Source organism: Nuphar pumila, chromosome 1, assembly GCF_984573655.1.
Source record: "Nuphar pumila chromosome 1, dmNupPumi1.hap1.1, whole genome shotgun sequence".
Classification (NCBI taxonomy): domain Eukaryota; kingdom Viridiplantae; phylum Streptophyta; class Magnoliopsida; order Nymphaeales; family Nymphaeaceae; genus Nuphar; species Nuphar pumila.
The window spans coordinates 181,947,115-181,972,981 of record NC_143249.1 but is presented as its reverse complement, the minus strand read 5'-3'; the positions used below and the strand labels follow the sequence as shown (position 1 = coordinate 181,972,981).

General features: G+C 36.7%; 1 protein-coding gene across 2 annotated transcripts; it reads right to left on the bottom strand.

The window, feature by feature from the left end:
- Positions 1-1,702: 1,702 nt before the first annotated feature.
- Positions 1,703-24,910, bottom strand: LOC149851567 (DEAD/DEAH box helicase). 2 transcript variants are annotated; one of them, XM_090001485.1, is made up of 16 exons: positions 24,180-24,910; positions 22,572-22,797; positions 21,941-22,186; positions 20,925-21,059; positions 20,167-20,291; positions 15,022-15,161; positions 14,686-14,756; positions 13,049-13,210; positions 6,828-6,914; positions 6,355-6,528; positions 3,767-3,811; positions 3,495-3,665; positions 3,227-3,412; positions 2,269-2,724; positions 2,059-2,172; positions 1,703-1,902 (listed from the first exon to the last, which is right to left on the bottom strand). In XM_090001485.1, exons 1-14 carry the CDS (start codon positions 24,797-24,799, stop codon positions 2,623-2,625), a joined length of 2,490 nt encoding a protein of 829 aa, XP_089857611.1. In that variant the 5' UTR covers positions 24,800-24,910; the 3' UTR covers positions 1,703-1,902; positions 2,059-2,172; positions 2,269-2,622. The 2 variants fall into 2 exon arrangements, with proteins under 2 accessions (XP_089857611.1, XP_089857602.1); XM_090001476.1 differs by having other exon boundaries at positions 2,059-2,159.
- Positions 24,911-25,867: the final 957 nt, after the last annotated feature.

Below are 25,867 nucleotides of genomic sequence, written 5' to 3'. Positions count from 1 at the left end.
TTGGTAGAAAACATTCCTCCACTGCTCCCATGAAGGAATGTTTTTTATAAAAAAGTGTATTTTTTAGAAAAACTCAGCAAAGAAGATTTCACTTTTTTGCTTCTTTCTCTCTTTCAAATGTGCCCTTAGAGTGCATGATTGATGGCACTCATGATTCCCTGTTAAAGTTCAAAGGAACGATTAAAAACAAAGGGGTTGGTGAAACAAAAAGAGGAATCAGAGACATGCACGTCACTTTTTATCGATCAGTGATTTTCACCCGATTGCAGACTTCTTGTAAGAGACTTTAAAAGCACCACAGAATTCTTGGGCGAGGCAAGTGGGATCATTTTAAAAAAAAAAATCGTGCCTTGTAACTCACGGGATACCTGTTAGGTTGAGCAGGAACACCATGTGGGTTTAAGGGGGCATTTGAATCACAGACAGCAGACAGGACAGCACATCCTGCCCTGTATTGTCTGCAGACAGGACAGGATGCACTGTCTAGTTCCTGTCTACGTGCCATTATTACAGTTCCTGTCTACGTGCCATTATTATTATTATTATTAATTTTGTCTTGTCCATCACCGCTGTTCTGTTGGGGGGCACGGAAGGCAGATGCTGGTTTCGCGTCCACGGGATGCACCAAAGTAGTGTCAATGCATCCTGCGTTTGCTTGGATGTACGGTGCGTGTGGGGCCCATGCTCGGTGCCTGAGGATTCAAACATTCCCTAATGGGCCCCCATTCAATAAAGGGCCAGGTGAGCCTAACTGTTGTACGAGTTCAATAAAGGGCCAGGCTAGCTGGGCTGAAAGTTAATGCAATTGATAAAAACGTAGTCAAATTTAAACCGGTAATTGGTATCAGAGTTTATGCATTGGAGATGGGAAGTAAGGTCCTCTCTCATTTGTATTTACACTAAAGCATGGAATTGATAACTATCACCGCTTAGGTCTGGGATGGGTGTTTATGGAGATTATGCATTTGAAGTAGCAGCTGCCAAATCCATTCTTTAGTGTAAACATAAAGAAAAAGGGCCCCACTTCTATCCCAAATGCATAAACGCCCATCCCAGCTACCAAATTCCAAACTGGATCACCAAGGTAGTTTGACCAAGATTTTACCTCAAGACCACCAAATGCATAAACGCCCATCCCAGCTACCAGATTCCAAACAGGGCCTTATAGGTCCTAGCTGCCAAATCCAAGCCACTTTTGCAAATGCATAATGTCCATCAGACCACCAGTTTTCAAACGGAGAATTATTTGGTCCATCAATTCTCACTCAGTGAGCGTGTGGTGAGAAATGGCTCCACTACGGCAAGCTCAGTCTCTTTATACAGTGGGCATTTATACAAGCAGCCCTTTATTCAACATAACAAGATAATTTTTTTGAAAGGCAAGCTGGGGTTAGGCAGACCCCTACCAGTTATACAACGATACCATTGGGATTTGAACTTGCAACATTCCAATACAAGATGACGTGCACTAGCTGCTCTTACCAGACAAGCGGAGCTCCCATTGGTAACATAACAAGGTTAAATATGACTTTTCTCCCCCATCACAACCCCCTTCCCTCCTTTGACTCATAACAAGGTTAATCCGTCAGAGGTTATTTGGAAGACATTCATCCATGTGATGAACTGCAATCCAAACACCATGAAGGTTCAAAAAGCACCTTTGATGGCACAGGTAGTGACTACTTTCCGGGAACCGAGAGCTATGGAATACACTATTGTGTAGCTTCATATTAAAAATAAATAATAAATCACAGAATATTACAAACCCCAAAAAAATTTCTTAGGTAAATGCAATATCTCTTCAATCAATGGGGTCGAATGACAAAGCTAGATGGTTAGGTCGGGTTATCATAACCAAAAGGTCTCGGGTTTAGATCCCATAGGGGTTATCCCCAAGCTTGCCTACAAAAAAAAAACTATTCAATTAATGAACTATGCAATTATCGGACTTTCATGCTCGGGCGAGGAATCTTTTCATGTTGGTTGATACAGAAGCATTGATTGGAAGTGATGCACATATTCAAAACACAGTAATATCGTCCAAATTTAAAGCTGTACCTGCAAATCTCCCAATCATTTACCATAAATCAAGTAATCAAATGCTTCACCACTCCATTCCAAGAAGTGTATTGAAACCTGACCAGCATGATTGATTGTATCTGCATTATCATCCTTGAATGTAAGTGGTGGAGATGGGTGAGACACCGCTATAAGTTCTTCAGATCAAAAAGCATAAAGCGATATGGAGTTTGAACTATGCATCCATACCTTGTGCAGTTGTCTGATTAAAGATGATCTGAGCTTCCGCCATGACGAAAGCCAGTTCTGAAGATCTAGCAGTCAAATATCCTATTAAGGATCTATACAGTAAACGTGTAGGTAGTGCACCTTGCTATGGCAGGTTGTAGATTTCTGGAGCAGATTGCTATGGCATCCTTGAGAAGACAAGCTTCCATGGGATAGAATATACTGCTAACGAAGCTTTCCCATATGCTTCTATTCCCCAATATGAAATTACTTTAATCTTCCAACTCGGGGCTTCTGTTTGAAAAGAATATATTAACTTGGGCAGATTGACTAATCAGCCAAGTAAAAGAATTGGGATTTCTCCTAACACAGCAATCAGTATTTAATGAGAGCTGGCATGGAATCATAGAACTCAGCCAAGCATTGAAACATCCAGTTCAGAAGCTGTTCACTTGGTAACTCCAGAAGAAGTTCTGCCTGCAAAAATGCAATTTACCACACAATAATTAAAGCATTTGGAATTATAGAAGAACCAAACCACAAGCTCGTCTGAAACACACCAGCAAATTTGATAAATAATAACGCTTCTTTGATATTAATAGAAAGTAAAGAAAAGTTGTCCATATTAACAACCTTTACATCTTTGGCTGCTAAATTTATCAATCTTTTGGTCCTTTAACCATGATTTTTTTTTTCTAAAGATTCAGAAGTGGATGTCTTGGTTGAGTGCCAAAGTAATGCATCTTGACTAGTCAGGTGCCAGTACTTTGTGATCTTCCCTTTTCTCATTTGATAAACAAGAAAGAGGATAGGTCGAGAGGGATTCAAACCAGAGACCTTTGGTTAAGATACAGCAACTCTAACCAGTTCAGCAATAAAAATCCATTTTGTGCTTTAATCATCAAACGGATATAGTTTAAAAGATGGGACAAAACCCTTAAAAAAGAAGCCAAAAGGGAAGTAACAGCTAAAAACATACCTTTATTTGGTTATCTTCAAAAGTCAGAGAGCTCCGAAAAAAATCTGTAGGCATAGATTCTACTATAAGCTTGAACACTCTTTTGCTCATGTTCGTTTTCATTCCAACTATCTTTCCGAATGTATAAATCTTAATGATACCAAGGTCTGCAGCCATCCTTCTCACATAAAGCTTTTTCAAAAGCATCTGTTGGAAGAAAAAAGAACATCTTTGAAAAACCACTACATAATATGAAGTATTGCAAAACCTAAAGTAAAAGAATGCATACCTCCATTGAACGAGGTTCTTTCCCATACTGACGGCGTAATTGCTCGGTGAATTGCATGAGACTCCAAATATCCTCTTCAGCAGCTTTCTCAGCTTCATTTATTAATTCAATAGGATTCTGCAGACGATTAATATATTCTGAAGAAAGCTGGGGCCTTATATCTATATCAAGCTGTCATGAAGCAAATAAATTATTGAGCTTATAATCAGTTCACTATGACAGTCTTGCCTGTTAGTAGAGCTGGTCAAAAGTGTCATAAGAAGGAGGATTACCTGAACATTTTTATAAGGAACTGGAACTAATCGATGTTCATCAACCTGGATCCCCAAAATAAGAGCATCAGAATTAAATAAAATTAGCATTCACTGCATAGTGCATATAAGTTTGGATGATTCAGAAGAGAACATCATATTCAAAAAATGAGTGTAGCTGAGATGCGTATGCTTAGATGGATGTGTGGAAATACAATAAAAGATAAGATTCGAAACGAGGAGATATGTAAGAAGGTAGGCGTTGCATCCATTGAAAATAAGATGAGAGAGAATCGTTTAAGGTGGTTTGGACATATTCGGCGAAGGCCTAATGATGCTCCAGTTAGAAGGATGGAGAAATGGGAAAATATATTAGTTAAAAGAGGTCGGGGTAGGCCTAAGAAGACTTGGATGGAGATGATAGGAAAGGATATGAATGCTTTGAACCTCACCGAGGACATGGCATTGGATAGAAATGATTGGAGGAGAAGGATTCATGTGGAAGACCCAGAATGATTTTCTTTTTTGGTTCATATCGCCGACCCCAATTATTTTGGGATGAAGGCGTAGTTGTTGTTGTTGATTCAGAAGAGAACTTTTACCAAGTTCTTCATGTTGAAAAAAATAATGGAAGAACTATTGGAGCTTCTATGTACTCAAAAAGACCACAAGATAAGAAATTGCATTAATTTTCAGAAAAAAGTAAAAAGAACCAACCACATAAGAATTGGATGTGGACAGAGAGAATGACAATTATGTAAATATTCTATGTCACAGGGATTCGGCTAGCAGGGTGCCGCACCCGCGTCGACGCGGGTGCGGTCAACCCGACCCTGGGTGCGGTCTCATTTCGGTCCATTTTTTTGGTTTTTTTTTTTTAAAAATTGCCCTATGAAATGGGCTGCGGAATTTAAAAAAAAAAAATCTTGGGGGGGGAGGGGGGGGGGGGGGCTGGCCCCCTATAACCCCCTGCCAGGGGCGCCCCCCCCCCTCCCCCAAGATTTTTTTTTTAAATTCCATATATATATATTTACATTTTTTCCCCTGCCGCATCCCCGCGCCCGGGTTTTTTGGAAGTGCCGAATCCCCGCACCCGCACCCATGTGACATAGGTAATATTGCAACTTTTTAGATCACCTTACAAAATAAGTCAAATTTCTAACAGCTATATCACTAATTGGAGGTAGATTCTGGTTGATATCACACGCTAGAAAAAGCATTTTCTGACTTCATATAAGCGACATTATTTTTTCGTGCATCTGGTTTTCAATTTACAATTAGGCATGGACTGTCAAGAATGCAAAGGAGGTAGGATGGGCAGTTGTTCAGATCTAGTATGGATTGTATGTGTAAGATAGTTGGCGCTAGCAGCTCCCCTATGGTTACCTCATCAATCAAGTGTTACTTAGGATATAATTGGATATTTTATAAATCATATTTCATCTCCAAAGTTCCATTTCTGGTAGGGGTTTAAGAAACTATGTGCTGCGCAGAAAAGGGAAAAAAGACTTGCTTTATCTGTTCGAAGCAAAGGCCTCTTTGAACTATTGTGTTGAAAGTGATTGCTTTCTGGTATAAAGAACCTTCAAATGAGCATTACAAATAACATGAACATGTACAAAAGATCAGCATTGTCAGAATCTTGTATATTGCCAGCTAGCAGGTTATGCACAATATTGCTAACCAGCACACAGATTATAAGTGGAAAATTGTTGGAATAACATATAGTAAATAATGAATCCTGAAAAGTTAATTCATAGATTATAGGTCCCCTGATGCACCAAGTGAATCATGATGAATGAAACAAATCATAGCAGATAAAAACATTAGAGAAACAAATCAAAAGAGGATTCTCCAAAAATTTGCTGAGTGACACTAGATTTCTTACCTACGACCACAGAACTTGCAGAAACGGACCCAAGGACCTTGAAGAAACAGAAAACGTTGACCACCAAATACATCATCTTAGAGAGATTAAAGAATTTGCAGAAAAACTATGATTTTTCTTATAAACAGAAAATTTTCAAATGATAACAAGGACATGCACAGGAATGGCACAAGTAACATTTGCATGCCAGAAAATGATAAACTATATCAAACTCATTGCATTGTGTGCAGCTACCAGGACTAGACAAGCAGAATAGATTAACTTCCAATTAAAAAAACAATATAATTAATAAGTTATACCAAAAGTAATGGAGCCTAAGAACCAACTAGATGAGTACCAGAAAATTCATCATGGGTTTCCTGATGCCTTTATGCAACAGATGCTAGACTAACAAGCAAATGACAGATTCTCATTTGTGCTTTTTCCTTTTTTCGGTATAATAAACATCAGCAGATGTCAAAATAATAAACTTGAATTTCCTTAGAAACTCCACGCACCTACCAATAATCACTCATAAATCAAATGCCATAACCAATTCCAATTGATATATATATATATATGTGTGTGTGTGTGTGTGTGTGTGTGTCAACATATTTATTATTCACAGCCCATAGCATCTATCCCTGCTAACAATAACAATGAGCAACAGATGATGCTGTTCGAAGAGAACAGGAATAGGACATGTTACTGGTCTTGGTAAACATTGTAATCTGATAAATACCTTAGACAAACTTTCAAAGAGCATCTCAAAGAAAAGATCTATTCCAACATTTCCAACATCTCCAGTCTGCTGTTCACCAAAGATATTTCCAAATCCTCTGATTCCCATGTCTCTCTCTGCAAGACTAAAACCTTGGCCAAGATCACGGCATTCTTCAAGAGCTGCAAGTCTCTCCTGAAGTTCAACCATAATCATATGAATGATATGATCATGAAATAGGAAACATAGTATCTTGTACACATGCATATGCACTCCCACGTGTCACAAATCCCCACCCCCTCTCTCACACACATGCACGCATGCACACACACACATACACACTTGTGTGACATGGACAGGATCATCTAGCAGTGAACAACAAAATTAAGCTAGTTTTATGGAAACATCAATGATAGAGGGAGCGTTTCAATGTAAGCAGGCTGTATTACAAAATGACTTTAATAAATAGCATCAGGAAATAGTTGACAACCTACCAATGCTTGATCTGACAGTGTTGCTTTTTCAGGGTAAAATAAGTATGCATATGCTTCTTTGTCAGCCCTTCCAACCCTTCCACGGAGCTATCACCAAATAAACACCAGTAAACATTTGAAAAAAATATAAATACTTTGCTTCAAGAATTGAAAAAACAAAAAAACACATAGGCTATAAAAATGAAATGAAAATAGATCAGTAACAGACATACCTCGCCGAGTCAACCCAGTGACTCAGTTTGACTCGGTCATTTGCTGGGTCAACCCAGTGAATGAACCAGAAATGAACAAAACTCAGCCGAATTTTAGCATGACTCGGCCAAGTCAGCCTATGACTCGACCGAGTCATACATATATATTATATTTTGTATATAATTAAATATATTATATGAAATATAATATAAATATTATGTATATTATATATAAAAATATGACTATACATATATTAATAAAATTATACATTAAACATATTATAAAAAATATCATATAATGCATATTATATACAATATATTGGTAACATACTATAAAATATACATAGTATATACATATATTTACATATTTTATATAAAATATAAAGTTAACAAGACCCGACCAAGCCACCAGGTTGACCCGGCCGAGTCACGAGTCAATCAAGGACGAGCCGAGTGAGGAGTCACTGGGTTTTAAAACTATGGTTCCAACATATAGTAAGGTAATCCAATTTCTTGTTCACACTCACACTTTCCTTGTTCAAAGCTTTCAAGTCTTAAAATGGAAATTTTGTTCCATACACAAGCTCACAATCCAATCTTGGGTGTATTGGGATGGAGAATGACATACATCAGTGAAGCACATTTATATTCCATTTTGGTTGAGAAAGCAGTAACAAAAGGAATGAATGTGTATTATTCTTAGACATTTTAGTCTTTTCCTAATCATCCAAGTGTGTCAATAGTTTGGTTCATTGTTCTTGTAAATTAGAGGTGGTTATTAGCCCATTTGTATTTGCATTTCCTTCTTGTACACAGCACATTTCTTTTCATTTAGTAATATATTTGTTCAATTTAATGAAAAAACATAATTTTGCTCTCTCAAGAGAAAAGGAAAAAGAAAGACAAAGCCCCCAAAAAAGAAAAATGTTTCACATGAAACCAGATCTCTTTTGGGGTTTTCCTTCCAATAACAAACAAGCTGATCAGTCTTTAGAATGTGAACCCACACATACCACATTGAGTCAATTTTTCCAGCTGAAATACAAAACAAAGGCCTCTAAGGGCTTACATGATCATAAACACAAAAATGCACACGCACATACACAAGTCCAACTAAGGGACAATTCAAGAGCACTAAGGTGCTACACAAGCACTAAAATTAGAAGAATGCAAGAATATAAAAAATATACATTTTATTGAGCATGAATGCTTAAAAAAAGCATTAGAAAATGAAAGGGGATAAAAGCCCCTTTTTATCCACACACAAGAGAGAGGGAGACCTCAATAGAGTTGTTGGACTGTTCCAACCAGAGTTATCGGAAGCGCCTAGGTAAAAGGGGAAGCGTGTTTCCCCGAAGCGCGCTTCGGAAGCGTGAAACATCGCGCTTCCGAAGCGTGAGGGGAAGCGTCCCCCTTTTATGGGAAGCGCGCTTCCCTTTTATGGGAAGCACGTTTCCCTTTTATGGGAAACGCGGTTCCCCCTCGCTTCCCCATTTTTTCATTTTTTTCGCTTCCCCCTCGCTTCCGGTTCGCTTTCTATGTCGCTTCTGGTTCGCTTTCGAGACGGTTCGTAATTTTCTTCTAAGTGGTCCCACGCTTCCCCGCTTCCTAAATTTTTGAAAGAGCCTCGCTTCCCGCTCCCGCTTCCCGTATCGCTTCCCGCTTCCTCGACTGGTAACTCTGGTTCCAACAACCGTTCCAACAATTCTATTGGCTAGTCAAAAAAGAACTCAACAGCTCTATTTGCTATTTGACCAAATAGTCCCTATAAAAACAAAAAAAAGAATAAAGTAAAATATTAATGTGCCCCTAATGGTCACAACCTATTACAAGGACTGAAATGACAAAAATACTTCTAATGGATATTTACCTATTATATCATTATAAATAAAACACACACACACACATATATATATATATATATATATATATATATATATATATATATATGAACCAAAAATATGTGTATGAAAATACATATATGTACATGTATAACTAAACACTCCCTCTCAAACTTACGGTGTGATATACCGAAAGTTTGAAAATACAAAAAGAATCAAACGGGAAGGATCAAAGTCTTCATTGAAAGTCTTAATCTTTATGTCGCATCAAATACAAGCCTTCAAATATCTTCATTGGTGATCGTCCTCAAACGCCTTCATCGGCTATCTCCATCTTCATGATATGATGCATCAAATATATTTCTTTTTCAATCCATCACATCTTTAAGAACCTGCATAGAAAACAAAACAAAGGTTCCAACTATACAAAGAAAAATATCCTAACACAATAGTTATAAAGTTTTTAAAACAAATATATTTTTGAACAAGAGAAACATTAGATAATCATTAAGAAAGATAAGAGGAGCATGCCTCAAGGATAAATTTTTATGAAATCAAATCATAAACCCAAAATCAACATATTTTTTTTTAAGAAAAACATAAACATTGATTATAAGAGAATTTTATTACTAAAGGACATATAAATCATAAAGAAAAGATAAACAAATATGAATAAATAATATCTCAAGGATTTTTAGAAAAGAATTCAAATGAAATAACAAATCATGACCAACAACATGCATATAAAATATAACAATTCAAAAGGGCCCTCAAGAAAAGAGGAGATAATTAAATTCATGCATACAATAATGTGAACAAGATAATTAATATGAAACACATATATATCCAACATGCAATTAAAACATATTTAATGCACATAATAATGAAAGAGAGCAATTTCACAAATCACAACCCATTAGGATTCATTCATGCAATTTAGAATGGGCTTAAGCACAATGGATCAAACATCAATCTTAATTATATATATTATTAATAAAATGCACATATGATGCATAAAATTTTATCAATAAACATTTTTCCATAAAAGTAGAAAAAGTTTAAAATTTTTATGAAGAAATTTTAAAAACCTCACACAACAAAAGAAATGATATTTGCAAATCTCAACAATAGTTCAACCACCACAAGCAATCATCTCACTAGACCTCCAAACCTCAAAAATCAAGTGTATCAGCTACCATAATCACAGTCACTAATGGGCTAAAAAACACACAAAAAGTGTGAATAACTAACATCTCTTGTCTACATAAAATGACACTTAAACAAGTGTAGCAACTACTAGAACAAGAGCATAATCACAATGCCACATATGGGTAAAACAAACACACAAAAAGTGTGAATAATCAATGGGTGTACATAACTCACCACATTTGAAAAATATCTCGTCTACATAAAATGACACTTAAATAAGAGGCATAACATGAGAAAACACAAGAGGTAAGAGAGCTTGTAATAAAAACAAACTAATGCCATCAAGAAGAATAAGAATAACGATTTTAACAATCTTTCGAAACTCCATGGTTCCAAAAACATACCTATCATCACAGGAAAATCAACATATCAAGCATCAAATACTGTAACAATGGTCACACAAACAAATGAGTGGTAAAACACACTCATAAAAACTGAGGTCAATCACCTGCCGGTTAGATACATACCTATACTAACAATATGACATGACGTGCACACACAACTCACCCCAACGACTAACTCGGATTTCCAACAATAATGAGTTCAGAGGCCAATAAACCATCAATCAAACCCAAAGCAAATGACAACACATCACTCACAACCCTGACTGATAAGATGACTTGAGGTGCACATAACTCACCTCAACGGCTAACCTTGACTCCACAACATCGAAGTGCACAAGAAACAAATGAGTGATACAACACGCTCATAGAACCAGAGGTCAATTAACCGTTAGTAAGAATCAAATCATTTGACAATTTATACTGACAAGAAGACAGAGGTAAACACATAACTCACCTCAACAACTAACTCTAGTCCCACAACAGAGAAGTGCATACAACTCACCTCGATAAGGCCAAATAAATAATAATGGATGTATCAAAAGAAGAGTGATGGGCTTACAAAGCCAAATAATAAAAACCTTGAATGACACATTCCAAGGAACAAGAACTGCAAAAAAATTTAAGTCAAGAAAATTCTCAAGTAATGCAATTATAGAGCCTTCAATCACCAACCAAAATGTCCACCAATATTAAGTGGATAAACAAAAATGTTGTTCTCTAAAAAACATTCTCACAAAATCCACAAAGGGCTACACAAGAAGTCTCACAATATAAAAAATTATATTTTATTAAATATCATAAGTATGCAATAGAAACATAACACTTGAAACTCATGTGAGGTATCATGATGCAAATAAGTTTTAATAAAAACATGCAGTCATACAACAAAATAAAATGTCCACCAATGAGAGTCTTCAATTACGAACAAGCATGTCAATCAATAATGGACAATTACTAAAGTGAACCACGAAGGAAACACTTATAACACCCACAAAGGGCAAACACAAAGAAGGTTCTCATACTTCTTAAATTAATATTTTATTAAAACTAAGTATAAAAGCCTAATATTTAAATCTTATGCAAAACATGTAAGATAATGTTCATTAAAGAACCATGAGACTAAGAAAATAACACAATCACAAGTACCACAAAAGGGCCAACAAGAGAAACACCCATATTACATAACAATTTATAATAATTTTTTTAAAAAGAACATATTTAAAAGGCATTTATAAAAGTGAATGATTCTCATAAGAAATCATGTGCAATACTTTATGCACGAATAGATAATCTCATTTATCACGTAAGACAATCACAAGTGCACAAGGATCATATATCAATATAAAAATTATTTATTCAAAATTCAAAAATAGTAAGGTATCTATGATCACCAAGATCCTAACCACAAATAATTTTTAAAAATTCGTAAAACATTTTATGTTTCACATAAAAATATATCAATAAGAAAAGAAAAGAAAATTTCAAACACAAGTTAAGCAAAATCTCATAAGATCATACTTGTGAATGACACACAAAACCATTTTAAAATAAATATTTCAAATTATTTTAAAAATATTTGACAAATTTTCAAAACAACCCACAATAAAGTTCAATACAACAATAAATACAAACATAATTTGACATTTTCTCCATGAAATGTTCGAATAAAGCATCTAAATGTCAATAATCAAAATTTACTAAATCATATATATATATATACATTTTAAATTAAGCGAGTTCAAAAAAATCTAAGATTCAAACTAGATATCATGGAAGCATACACATATATCATTTCACAAGATCAAACAAATATTATAAACCTTATAAAAATTAATGAAAATAAAACCAACAATAACAAAAATAACAAATAACTTTTCAATAAGAAGAAAAAATGAGTGTTTTCTCATGCATAATGCATGAGATAAATAACTCAAATAACATTAAAGGTTTAATATGCATACCGGGTCAAGATTTCTCTTGAATCCAAGCTACATAAGGATCACAAATCTTTCACAAAACATGAACTCAAACCAAAGAATCCCAAAACCCAAAAAAAAAATACCAAGAAAGATTTCTTGGCTTTGACACCATGTAATGAAATATGTGGAAATACAAAACAAAGGCTTCTAAGGGCTTACATGATCATAAACACAAAATGCACATGCACATACACAAGTCCAACTAAGGGACAATTCCTAAGGCACTACACAAGCACTAAGTGCATACAAGACATAAATGAATTAAAAGAACACAAGAATATAAAAAATATACATTTTATTGAGCATGAATGCTTAAGAAAAGCATTAGAAAATGAAAGGAGATAAAAAACCTTATTTATACACATAAAGAGAGAGGGAAACCTCAATTGTTCCAACAACTCTATTTGTTACTTGACCAAATAGTCCCTATAAAAACTGAAAAGGACAAAAAAGAATAAAGTAAAAGTATTAATGTACCCTTAATGGGCACAACTTATTACAAGGACTGAATGACCAAAATACCCCTAATGGGTATTTACCTATTACATCATTATATATATAGCACATCGTTTGCTATTACAATCAATAGGTCCACAAAAAAGGCTTGATCAGAACATACAACACATGGATAAACATATATGGAGCCAGAAGCTATACCTGATACAGTTGTGCAAGTCCAAACTTGTGAACATCTTGAATGATTATTGTATTGGCATTCTGGATGTCAAGACCACTTTCAACTATATTTGTGCAAACAAGTATCTTTGTCTCTCCAAGTGCAAACTTTTCCATCGTTTCTTCTAGTTGCTTAGAATATTGCTGCAAAAGAAATTGTATAACTTAAGAAAGGAATCTGTACAATCAATAGGAATGACGTTGACAGATTGACAACAATAATAAAAAATAAAAAACAATTAGAGATTCATCCAAAAAATCACAAGTTACTCCAAATCAAAGAAGCAAAATTATGAAACATAACTTAGAAGGAATAAGGGCCACTTTAGGAAATTCAGCCTAATGCAGAAACCCATCTCTAACTTTGGTAAGAAAAAATCATTTGGACCACAAAGCAAGTGGATGTGGTGCATTATAGGGCCAGCATGCAATTCATTTGAATAATTCGTAAAGAACAATGCCATAGCTTTAGAGGTGAATTTGGATTTTTGGCGAACTTTGGAAAAGTTGTGATCATAAAAGACATAGAAGCAGACATTTTTTTCAAATACAACAACAACAACAACAACAACTACGCCTTCATCCCAAAACAATTGGGGTCGGCGATATGAACCAACAAAGAAAATCATTATGGGTCTTCCACATGAATCCTTCTCCTCCATTCATTTCTATCCAATGCCATGTCCTCGGTGAGGTTCAAAGCATTCATATCCTTTTCTGGGTAAGACAATTTTTTCAAATGCTTATGGAAAAATCAATATCTCAGAAAATTCTGCAATTACTTTTCTGGGTTTTTTCCAATTTCATTGTAATGTTATGAATTCCTAAAAAAGAGTAAGAACATTTTCAGGCTTTTACAGATGCTAAAAAGTAGGAAACCTTGATAAGAAAATGACTTTTTCTTTTTTGGATGTGAAAGCATGGGAAATATTACAAGCATAGGCATAGGATGAACAAGACAGAACCTAGAAGCCACAATGGCCACAATTTATTGTCATTTATGAAAGAAAGACCCATTAATTAAAGTCCAAAGATTAATGCAATGAGCCAATGACAAAACAGTTGATGCCATCTACCAATGTTTCACACATCTGTAGAGTATATGCTCACGTATTTAGAAAAATGAATTGCAGTAAGTTATAAAATTCAGTAAGTCATCACCTTGTTAGTCCTTGAATCTTAATGCATTTGCTTTCTACTTTTCCCAACTTAAATACCCGATATCCATGAATTTAGAAAATAAAACACAATTAATTACCAACTCATGAAAGCTCTGAGCACTTGAATGAGATGCATTTTCTTGGTACCAGACAAACAAGGGAGAGGCTACACAGCCACCATGCACTCCCTAGAGTGAGAGATTGTAACTTAAGGGACCCAATCTTAAGACAATCTCACATAGAGCATATATGAAGCATAACCAATCATCCCCACTTGTAGAGCATATAAATTAATGTAATTAGGAGAACATAATGCACATTTGATGCATCTAAAAAAGACTTAAGTTCATGCATTTTCTTGCAGCCAAACAGGAAAGAACAGAACTTTAAAAACTGCACTACGTCAAATTCTAACAGCAAATTAAACATATTTCATGCATTAAAAAACAATAAAATTACCTTTCCATGAGCAACTGCTATGGAAACATCTGGAAATGATTGCTCAAGAAAATCTACTACCGCTTCAAGTCCTGTGCCATTGGAATGGCATTGATTAAACAACCATGCAAAAAAAAATTAAATAGGTAACCAAGAAAGATCTCTTCAAAATATAAGCATTGATCAGCCATGAAAATTGAAATAGAATTTGTAATATAAAGTTGATGGACATTGAATTTTAGAAAATTACTCATTGGAAATATGAACATACTGCTTTAGCAGCATAGGAATTACCACTTTGCAAATTTTACAAATGCAAAGAGAAAGTTTTTGCCTTAACAAATGAGTGCTGGTTACCCTTAATTCGTGGCAAAACATAGAAAACTTGTCCACCACGAGCAAGCTCATACTTGATTGCTGAAAGAGCCTTTTCCTCACTAAATGATGAAAGATGAGTTTTTGTTGGAACTCTTTCTGGTGGAGGGGTCGCAATTAAACTGAAAGGTGAATAACAATTGTTTAAGGAAAGTAAACCAAACAGATACAAAGTTATATTATAAAAATAAGATTGCAAAATAGAACTCATGGAAAGCATCACGATCAGAAAAAACTAGTATAAATCATTCAGGAACTACTAGTATCATCCACTGGTAATTTATCTCCTAACTGAACAAAGCATGCATGTAATAATGAAAGAAAATAACCAAATGTTCCTTATCAATATCACACACACACACACACACACACACACACACACACACACACACATATCATGTTCAGCAAATATTGCAATATTTTTCAATTCAAACTTTTTAAAGGATTTTTTTTCAAAAACAAAATTGCACAAAATATCATGATGTATTGAAAAAAATGAAAATAAAAATATTGCTATAACATCAAAAAATGTTTCTTTTTTTAACATTTTTATTTTAGTTAAAAGTCAATACTTTTCTGAAAAAACCCACATATTTTTTTTTTTTTGGTATGACATGAAAATGCTGACCAAGCACTAATGAGGTTCAACCTGAACTGAATTATATACAGGTCTGGTTTGAGCTATGATTTTTGTCATGTATCTGTCCCAACTATTTTATACACAACTTTATGTAAAAGGTTAATATTTTAAACAATCTTTAAATAATACAGGTCAAGTATGGGCTTCCATTTTCTTGACTATATGTATCTATCACAGCAATAGAGTTCCAACCATGAGAGAGATAGAAAAGAAGAAGATGAGACAAGAAACTTCATTAATTCTGAAATGAGAAGAATACTCATATAAATGGACTTTCCCTCAACTCTACAGGACCAAACTTTTGAGTTTTGACTCTACACTACCTGAAAAGGTACAAAATACCCCTAAATAGAATGCTATATATATATATATATAGGGACAACAGACAAGAATGGTAAAATACATATGATACATAAGGCTCAACACTCCCCCTCAAACTTGAGATGATGAAAATGGAATCATCCCAAGTTTGAAAAGAAATGAGCTAAAATGTTAAGGAAGAAGACTTTTGGTGAACATATATGCAATCTGATGCTTAGATCCCATATGTTCAAGTGAGATAACTTCATCTTCATAGGCCCTCCTTGCAAAGTGGCAATTATTTCAATGTGCTTGGTTCTTTCATGAAACTCCGGATTCTTTGCAATATAAATTGCACTCATATTGTTACAACATAAAGAGGTCCGACCGTCAACAAGTTCTCCTAACTCTCTCAATAGTCACCTTATCTAAACAATCACAGTTGTAACCTAAGTCATAGCCTTGTATTTTGCTTTGTTATTTCTTACTTTTCCAAGAGATTAAGGACAAACACCTTCATCATTTTATAATTTGTAACCATTCCATATAACTTTTGAAAATGAGATACATCCTTAAGAACACTTGATTGCATGGTTTATCTGATAGATAGTCAACTCAATTGCATCAGCCCATTAAACTTTTGGCACACAACCTCCAAAGAGAAGAGCTCTCGTTTCCAAAATATGTATGTTCTTTTTTTCAGCCACTTTGTTATGTAAGAACAAGATTTTTTATGGTTTATTCATTTTTTCTACAAGAACTTCTCAAACACAAAACTGACATATTCACCACCAGAATCAGTTCAAAGAGTCTTAATCTTAGCCAAGAACTGAGTTTTTAGATCATGGTACAAAACTTTTTTACAATCTCAAATAGTTCACTTCTATTTCTCATAAAATATGTGCAAGTATATCTCGTGCAGTCATCAATAAAGGTGATGAAATATAATGAACCATCAAACATGACTAGTAAGGAACCCCACATCCGAATGAATAAGATAAAAAAAACACTCAACTTCCTTATGTATAGTCTCAAATGACAAGGCATGACCGTTCGCCAGCCTACAACTCCCACAGTCTTGCACATGCCTTGATACAACTTTGACCAACCTAAACTACCAACATAAATCAAATGTTGCAACCTAGAACTAGAGATATGACCTAATCTCTAGTGCCACAAAACTGACTCATCCACAACTACAACTCCTAGACTGACTTTGCATCTTTTTTGTGAACTCACATTCAACCAATCCAGGTAATACAAGTCTCCCTTCCTATGGCCAATCACAATCCTTCTTATTGACATTTGATCTTGCACAACATAATCAACAGGAGAGAAGAAAACAACACAGTTAAACTTGGTAATTTGATCAACAAAAATAAGATTCATTGCAAGAGAAGGGACATGAGAAAAATTTGTGAAATATTCAATTTACTCCCAAGACAAAGATTAGAAATAATGGACCCAACTTTGGATACAACCATGGAGGAGCCATTTGCAGTGCGAAAAGTACTACTGCATGTCTGACAATTGGCTAAGATGGACTCATGAGCCGTCATGTGACATGATTCTCCTAATTCTATCAGCCACCTAGGTAGGGATGGCAGCGGACCGGGGCGGGGGACAAGGTCTCCACCCCTGCTCCGTTTCAAAATCCGAACCTCCACCCCCACCTCCATCCCTGGTTCAAACGGGGGCGGGGCCCTGTTTCCCCTTAGTCTATAGTCATTCCTTAAAGGATTGGGGACGAGGCTAGGCAGGGATTGGGACGGGGCGGGGCGGGGAAAAGCGTAAGTCCATCCCCGCCTCCATCCCCGCACGGGGATAGATTTTAACCTTCATCCCCGCCTCCATCCCCGTTTCATGCCCTTCATCCCTGGTCCAAACGGGGCGAGGCAGAGCCCCGTTGTCCCCCGGTCCACTGCCATCCCTACACCCAGAAAGGCATGCAGATATAATTGGGCAATGTCAAAAGAGGAAGTGGGAACATAAGAGAGAGAGAGAGAAGGGGCAACAATGAGTGATTGAGTTAAGAACTGCAACTGGAGAATCTATTGTTGAATCTACTACATCAACTCAAAATTTCGTAACTGACTCCTACCAGAATGCTCAAAAGAACTTCTCATAGAAAAATCAGAAGGCTGAGTATTTTCACTATCATCCATTTGCTAATTTTTGTCCCTAGGACTCTCTCTAATGGGCTGAATAGTAGAACCTCCAATTTTCTTTTTCAATGCTTCATATGCCTCATTTCTTTGCAATAGTAGCATCTTATATCACTCATGTCACCTTTGGATGCTTCTGACATAGTAACCCTCTCATCAGTGAATCTAGCATTCTGACAAACAGATGTGTGGATCCCATCAAACTTCACTAGGTCAAGTTGAATCAATTCTCCCTTCACCACAACCACAATCCTCAACTACACAATAAATTTTATGCAGAAAACCAACAATAACAACAACAAAATTGCCAAGAACAATGCAAAGGGCAACCAATCACAGGATCTAGTGTTGTTTGATGGCCAAAGATGCCTCCGATCTGAATAGATTGTTAGGGAGTTGTAAGCCACGTTCTGATCGACACTGCTCCTCGAGTTTTGCTTGACAAATCTATGACCTGTCAAGATCGTTCCTCGATCATATCGAGTTGATGATCTTTCTCTGATACCACTTTATGTAAATCACCCCGGATTTACAAGAAAAATTTACGAAAAAGCGTGAAATAACAGGAAAATGCAAAAATAAGCAAGGTTGCCAAACTAGGAAGCAGAAGCGGGAAATGATACAGGAAGCGGAAGCGAGAAGCGATACATTTTAAAATGTATAGGAAGCGGGAAGCGAGGAATTAAAAAAAATAATATAAGAATTTAATGAGAATCAAAATGTAACACAAATAAAAACTAAAATAAAAGTGACTATTCTTAAATTTCATAATTTTTTGGTGTAAGAATTAATTTTTTAACAAAATCTAAAAATGATGACTTTCAATTTAGAGAAAGCACATGGAAATGAGTGAGAAGCGTGAGAGGAAACACATAAAAAACATGAAAAGTAGGGTGAACGAACATATAAGAAGAATAGATGATGTGTGTGGAAAGCATAGGAGAAACGCAAGAGAATCAAGATTCTCATCAAGTTTCAGAAGCGAGTATCGTGCTTTCGAAGCGACTTTTCGAGAAGCGGGCTTCCCACCTATCTAAGAAGCTTCCGGAAATTCTGGAAATAAGAAAGAAACTGGAAATTAACTGAAATTAAAATAAAGAAAATAATTGAATTGCATATCCCAATCAACCGACTATCCCTAAATCTCTCATCTATTTATAGATGAGGGATCCTAATCCTAATAGATCTAGCTTTCCTATTTGATAAACATTAAATAAGATAAGTTGATAAGCTTCCTAATTAGATATGGATCCAATGTAGATCCAATATCTACATACAAAATAAAAAAATATAAACTGCAAAATGGATCCAATTGGATCTTGTGGACCCGGATATGTGTTTCCCTTGCTCCTGCATCAACTAAAAAGGAAATTTTCATATAAATGCGGAATCGTCCTAATTTATGGTGTTGCTAAAGTCTGCAGCATGCAAAAAGGTGTCACTGAGAGTTCAAAAGACACAAAAAAGCTCCACTGAGCTCAATCACATTGCTGTTTGTCTTGCATGGACAACTTCCCTTTATTCCCAAAAACTGTTCTGAATGAAAGGCCCTCCCTAGAACATGCAGGTGCTACATGAAAAATCAATTATTCTGATAATAAACAATAAATGGAAGCAGCAGCATTTTTTTTTCACCTTCTCCTCACTTGTCCTGAGTCACACATTGATCATGTGCACACCAGTTTTAATTTTCAATTGTTTTTTTAGTAACGTTTTTCAGTCCTAAGGAGTCATCATTCTTTCACAAACTTGAACCTCTGCACTAATCATTATAAATTAGCATTTTTAAAATTCACACGTAACTGTAAGTTCCAATCAGGTACACATTGACCAATTTTGTATAATGTACATAAAACATGGTCAAGTCTCATTCTTATTTCTACTCATAAATGCCTTAAAATAACTGCAACGAGTTCTCTTTCTCATTAGAGTTATTTCAAAAGACACATTTTCTTGATAAGGAGCAATTTGAAAGCATATCACATTAAAGCTAGAGTAAAATTTATAACCATAGGAAAACACCTTGCATCACGAAATCCTGTCAGTGCCAAGTAAAGAGTTCGTGGTATAGGTGTTGCGGAAAGAGTGAGAACATCTATGGAAGTCTTGAATGAAGCTATCCTCTCTTTTTGCTTGACACCAAATCTCTACAAGGGCAAGAAGACCAGAAGACATGGAAGTCAAAGAAGTGCAATGATGAATCAAAGAAAATTACAGCATCAGATCTTCGCAGTTATTCTTTAACATTAATTGACATACACCTGGTGCAAAGAACTTGCGCACGCATACATTCTGAAGGAAACTAAAGGCTTCCCCAATGTAGATGTTAAATTTATGAGCACTGTTATGGACAGACCTTAATAATGGATAACTCACAAAAATCTTCGTAGATATAGGGGCACAAATAACGAAGAAAAATGATGACCCTACCCTCACAAGAAAATATAGATGCATCTACAATTATCAAAACACATGCAACACGACGAATCTGAGACTTGAAAAGGCATTCAGCAGCACAAAGCCCTCTTAACCTTGAGGAGGAAACACTAAAGGTTAGAGAGGAAAAGCTTATAAAGAACAGATCTTCCAAGATCATGCTATTGGCATAATGTAAATTATGCTATACCATGCAGACCCAATTATCCAGCCCAACTTTAGGCATATTCAACAGTCTTTAAAGAGTCCAACTAACAATTGCAACATTCTGTACTCACACATTGTTCCTTTTTCTGTCTGGCTCAACATAACATATTGACAATCATAAATAGAAGCACACATACCTGTTCCTCATCAACAACAAGAAGGCCAAGGTTGTTATAAACCACACGACTTCCAAGAAGTGCATGAGTTCCGACAATGACGTCCAGTAGCCCTTGCCTAATCATTGCAAGATATTCCTCTTTTTCTGCTTTTGTCTGGATATAGCATGAAAAGATAGGCAAAATAAATAAACGCAGACCAACGGGTGATGTCAGATGGACAAAAAGAGTGAAAACATAAGGACCAATGAACATTCAGAGTGAAAAAGCAGCGATAGGTGAAGAAGGTCAAGTGACTCAAGGTTCTGAAACATGATACCTTATGGTGGTACACACTCTTGTTTGCATAGATCTAGCCACCAAATGGTAAATCTAACCATACAGATGTGTTTAGTATGATTCATTTAGTATAGTAGAAGGTTTTATCATGTTTAATACACCATAAGATTTCATGAAAAAAGGGCTCACAATTCATGAAAACATCATAGTGAAAATCAACAGCTCACCATTCATGAAAAAAGGGCAGTTTAAAAATGGTATAAAACATCATATTTGAGTCAATTTTAACACATGAAAAAAATTAATAGAATATGTTAAGCATGATCCAACGGTTATATTTTTGCTTTTGGAACTTAGAACTGTGTAAATCAAGTGTGTACCACCATAAGCTATGGTGGTACAGTACCACCATAAGCTATGGTGGTACAGTACCACCATAGAAGCTCTCTCTCTCTCTCTCTCTCTCTCTCTATCTATCTATCTATCTATCTATATATATATATATATATATATATATATCAAGAGAGAGAGATCTGTGGGAAATTCCCCGAATTGGTTTGCCTGTTATAATAGGTGAAGTCCTTCATAAATAATAGACATTTTGACTTTAGAAAGGCGCACTGTACTTCCCTATCTGGAGAGGTAAGGTCATCATTTGAATCACATATCCTAAAACGGTGGAAGAATGGAACAGGATTTGGAACAACAGCACCAGAAGCTGCGAAGTATCCTAAAAGTTTCTGAGAATTTTAACATACCTGAAATCTGCTTAGAAGTCCAACCTTCACATGAGGATATTGAGAAAAACGTTCAGACATAACTTCAAAATGTTGCTTGGCAAGTACAATTGTTGGTGCCAGAACCATGGCTTGCTTTCCTGCTGCAACCACACAGAAAATAGCCCTAAGGGCAACTTCAGTTTTACCAAATCCAACATCTCCACAAATCAATCTGTCCATCGGAGTTTCCCTCTCTGTCAAGTCCTTGTAAACATCAATAAAGGCCTGCAACCAAAACCAAACAATGTAAAGTGAGACAAATATAATGCAGGAAACAGTGGATCATGGATTCAATTGAACATATTAAATGAGACTGTGCACATAGGAAGAAAAGTTCATTGTTACAAACTGACTGAGCAGCAGACAAACTGAGATGAATATGTATCCCACCAATTAAATATAAAAATATGAACATGAATAACAATCTTAAGAATATGACTGAACTAGCACTGCTCGATATGGCATTCTTTTGGGTTTGACAATAAATTCTCTATAATGAACACTCAAGGCAGGCTGCAGTTAGCAGTTTAGTTCTCATAGAGGATTTTAAGAAGGTAAAACTTTTTCAATGGCTAAACAAGGGGCTCTTACAATTCTTGATATACTACACCTGTTCTTGATCTGGAGTAGGTTTATATGGAAATTGAGCAGCAAATTCATCCATTGCAGGATTTTTAGGATAGGGTGGTCTTCTCTGCTTGAGTCTGTGCAGATACAGTTCCATCAAATCAACAACCATCTTTTGGACAGCAAGCCTTCCTTTTATCCTTCTCTTCTCCCAAGCACTAGTGTCATTTAATTTGCTCAATGACCGTGGCTTCTTTGTTTCATTCGGGCTGTTCAACAAAACAAGGGATTCTACGAATGAGGAAATTTGTCAATAAATAACTGCAGTACATGAAGGATAAGGCAGTTTTTCCTCTTGGCAGAGGGCCTCCCACATATCTCCATGTGGAAGTTGTTCATAGCAAATATCTTTTAAGAAAAATGTGAGGGGCAATAGAAATAAAAGAACCCAAATAAACATGCAGCACTCCACTACAATCTTAGTTTATATTCATGGCCACAAGTTGAAACCTGTTGAGAGCTTTCATGAGGGCCTAAATCAGCGAGCATCTTCATCAGGTTGCAGGCAAAACTCAATCCATCCGACCAAGTTAAAGATCTTTTACCTTGGATTTGGGTCGATTCATGATAGAATAGAAATCACTCTTTCATTGCATAAAACAAGCAAACATGTTGTAATTTCCAAATATGATGTCAATTCTATGTGAAACAGCAAACAGATGGAGAGCTGTTTGTGCAATTCTTAGCTTATTTAAGATTCCCCTTATGCTGAAACATCAATCTGCTTGCAGATGGGCCATTCCAAGATTTTAGGAGAGTTTGCTTTGCTCAATAAATCTGCCCAGATCTAGGATTCAACTTTCAATGCTTAAGGCCCTGTTGTTTGTCATTGAGCCCACCTGGACTGACTAAGATGGTCTTTTTCAGGCTAGTTCAAGGCTAGACTAATTTTCCAAGTGCACTTAGTTAGTTGAGCTTAGATATGGCTCATCCTAGCCTACACATACTATGCACCCCCAACCAAGGCCAATCGTTTCATTATCAAAAGAATGAAATTTACTTATACCCCTGACCACTTAATGCCCTAGTCTATCACCAACCGGGCAGTTATCTGAAGCAATATTTTTTTGTCACTTAACAGCATCAAAGAAGCCAACAAGAAGGATCCTCATGAGAACCCTCAAGCAGAAGAAGTTCATAAATCCATAGCGTGTCACCAACCTTGCAGTTAATTGGCCCATTTTGTGTCACCTAGCAGTATCAAAGAAGCTGACAAGGTAAATGATCATGAGAACTATCTATGACACATTAGCATCATGCAATAACGTAATGGGGCTTCTACCATGAATATCTCGTCTCTTATATTGTAGCGTTGAGAGCTCTTGCAATGTAGAGCACTAGAACAATGCACTTCCAGCGTAGAAAGAGTTCATCTATATCTAGCTCGCAGACACCCAAGAATAAATAACACAACTGTCAGAAGAAAAGAAAAACTCCCTAAAACATCTCAAGCCAATGTTTAAACGTATCTAAACCTGTTTCAGTCCTCAGAAAGTGAAACAAGGGACTCCAAAGTATTTCAGATTTCGAATATAGAATTCAACCATTTCATCCCATGAATTCAGTGAATTCCTCAAAAGAAACAACTCACAGATTGTATCGGTAGAGCATCCGAGAAGCCTGCTTCACGGGAAGCTTCGCCATCCCGTCCGAGTACTCAATGAAGACGTACTCAATCGGCTCCGTCGAATCCCTCCCATCATCGAACCTGGTCCCGACGAACCTCCCGATACCGACCTTCTTATGAGCAACATAATCGCCAGGCTTGAGTGTATAAGGATCGACCTTGTAACTGAAACCATCGCCCGAGGAGCCGTCCTTCTCCCCTTTCAACTTGCGCAACCCCCGTTGCTGCTGCATCTTCACCATCTGAATGTACTTGTCGGACTCTGCGGAGGCCATCGCCGTCCGCGAACCGTCCCGCTTCCCCGCGCCCGTCCGCCGTATCTTCTCGTGCAGAATCGAGATATCATCCTGTTCGGTCTCGATCTTCTCTCGGCGATCGGCTTTCGCCCCGCGGGCGACCGAGATTCCCTGCGTAGCGACGGCCCTTATCCGGGAGGGAAAGAGACTTCCAGGGCACCGGAACAAGCATCTTCCGGCGAAAGCCTCGCCAGGGGAGAAGAAGAAATGGCGTCCGAAGGAGAGGGAAGACGAAGAGTCGGAGCGGGAGAGGGAGAGAGGGAGGAGAGTCGTTCCGAGGGAAGCCATCTCCGCTCAGGGAGAGGGGAAACGTACGGCTGAGATCGAGAATTGAAGGGTTGCCGCCATGGATGGAGGTCCGTGCCGCCGTTGGATTTTGGGCTTCTCTCCCTCGCCTTTGGGGGGGCGGGGGGGGGGGGGAGGGAAGATATTTAAAGGCGCAGGAGCACACTATCCACAGAGTGGCAGGTGAGGATTTGAAGTAGGAGAATGACTAGAATGCCCTCTCCTTTGCTGTTCATTCACACCACTACATGTCTGCCAATTCAAAGAATCGGGTTATATCCGATATCCGACCGAATTCGATTTTGTTAAGCCGATGCGAATATGGTTTTGATTTTCTTTTTTTTGCTACCGAATCTGATAAATATCTAAATTTGACGTATATTACATGTAAAAAAGCGGATCTGGTATAGCCTTTTTAACATCGAAATCCATTTAGCCAACATCCAATTAGTTGAATATCTGAATCCAAACAGTCTACATCCCTAGCCAATTACAAATTACAAAGATGCATACAGACGCCGAATCTTGTCAGATCCTAATATGAATCCAAAATGTACAATTAGATCCAAATCCAACTCCGGATCAGAATAAGATTCAATACAGCAGGGTCGAATTTGAATCCAAAACACGTGGTAATACTGTTCCCAGCAAAATCTCGGCAGGTGCTGACCTGGCGATACTTTGGTTTCTCGTCTCTTTCACAGTAAAATGATGAGAAACTTTCCCTTATATTAAGGGGGGATTTGTTTCAGCCTCCTTCTTTATAATGGAGTGAAAAAACTTACTTTGGAAAAAGAGGCAGTGGAGTCTGATCATTAAATACAAAAACTACTTTTTCTTAGGAATAGGTTGTCGCACACACCTCCCCCCTATGGAAAAACACTTTTGTCATAGGTGTCTCTTTCACAGGAAAGTGTCTTCCTGCAAGTGGGTGTGAAACCAACTCCCCTAAGGGCATTCAAAAATAATGAAATAAATTTGATAAGATATGTAGAAGAAGAAAAAATGCATTCTCGAGATTCCAAGAGTGTAATCTGAGTGTATCAAAGATTCTCATCTCTTCGCTATTGT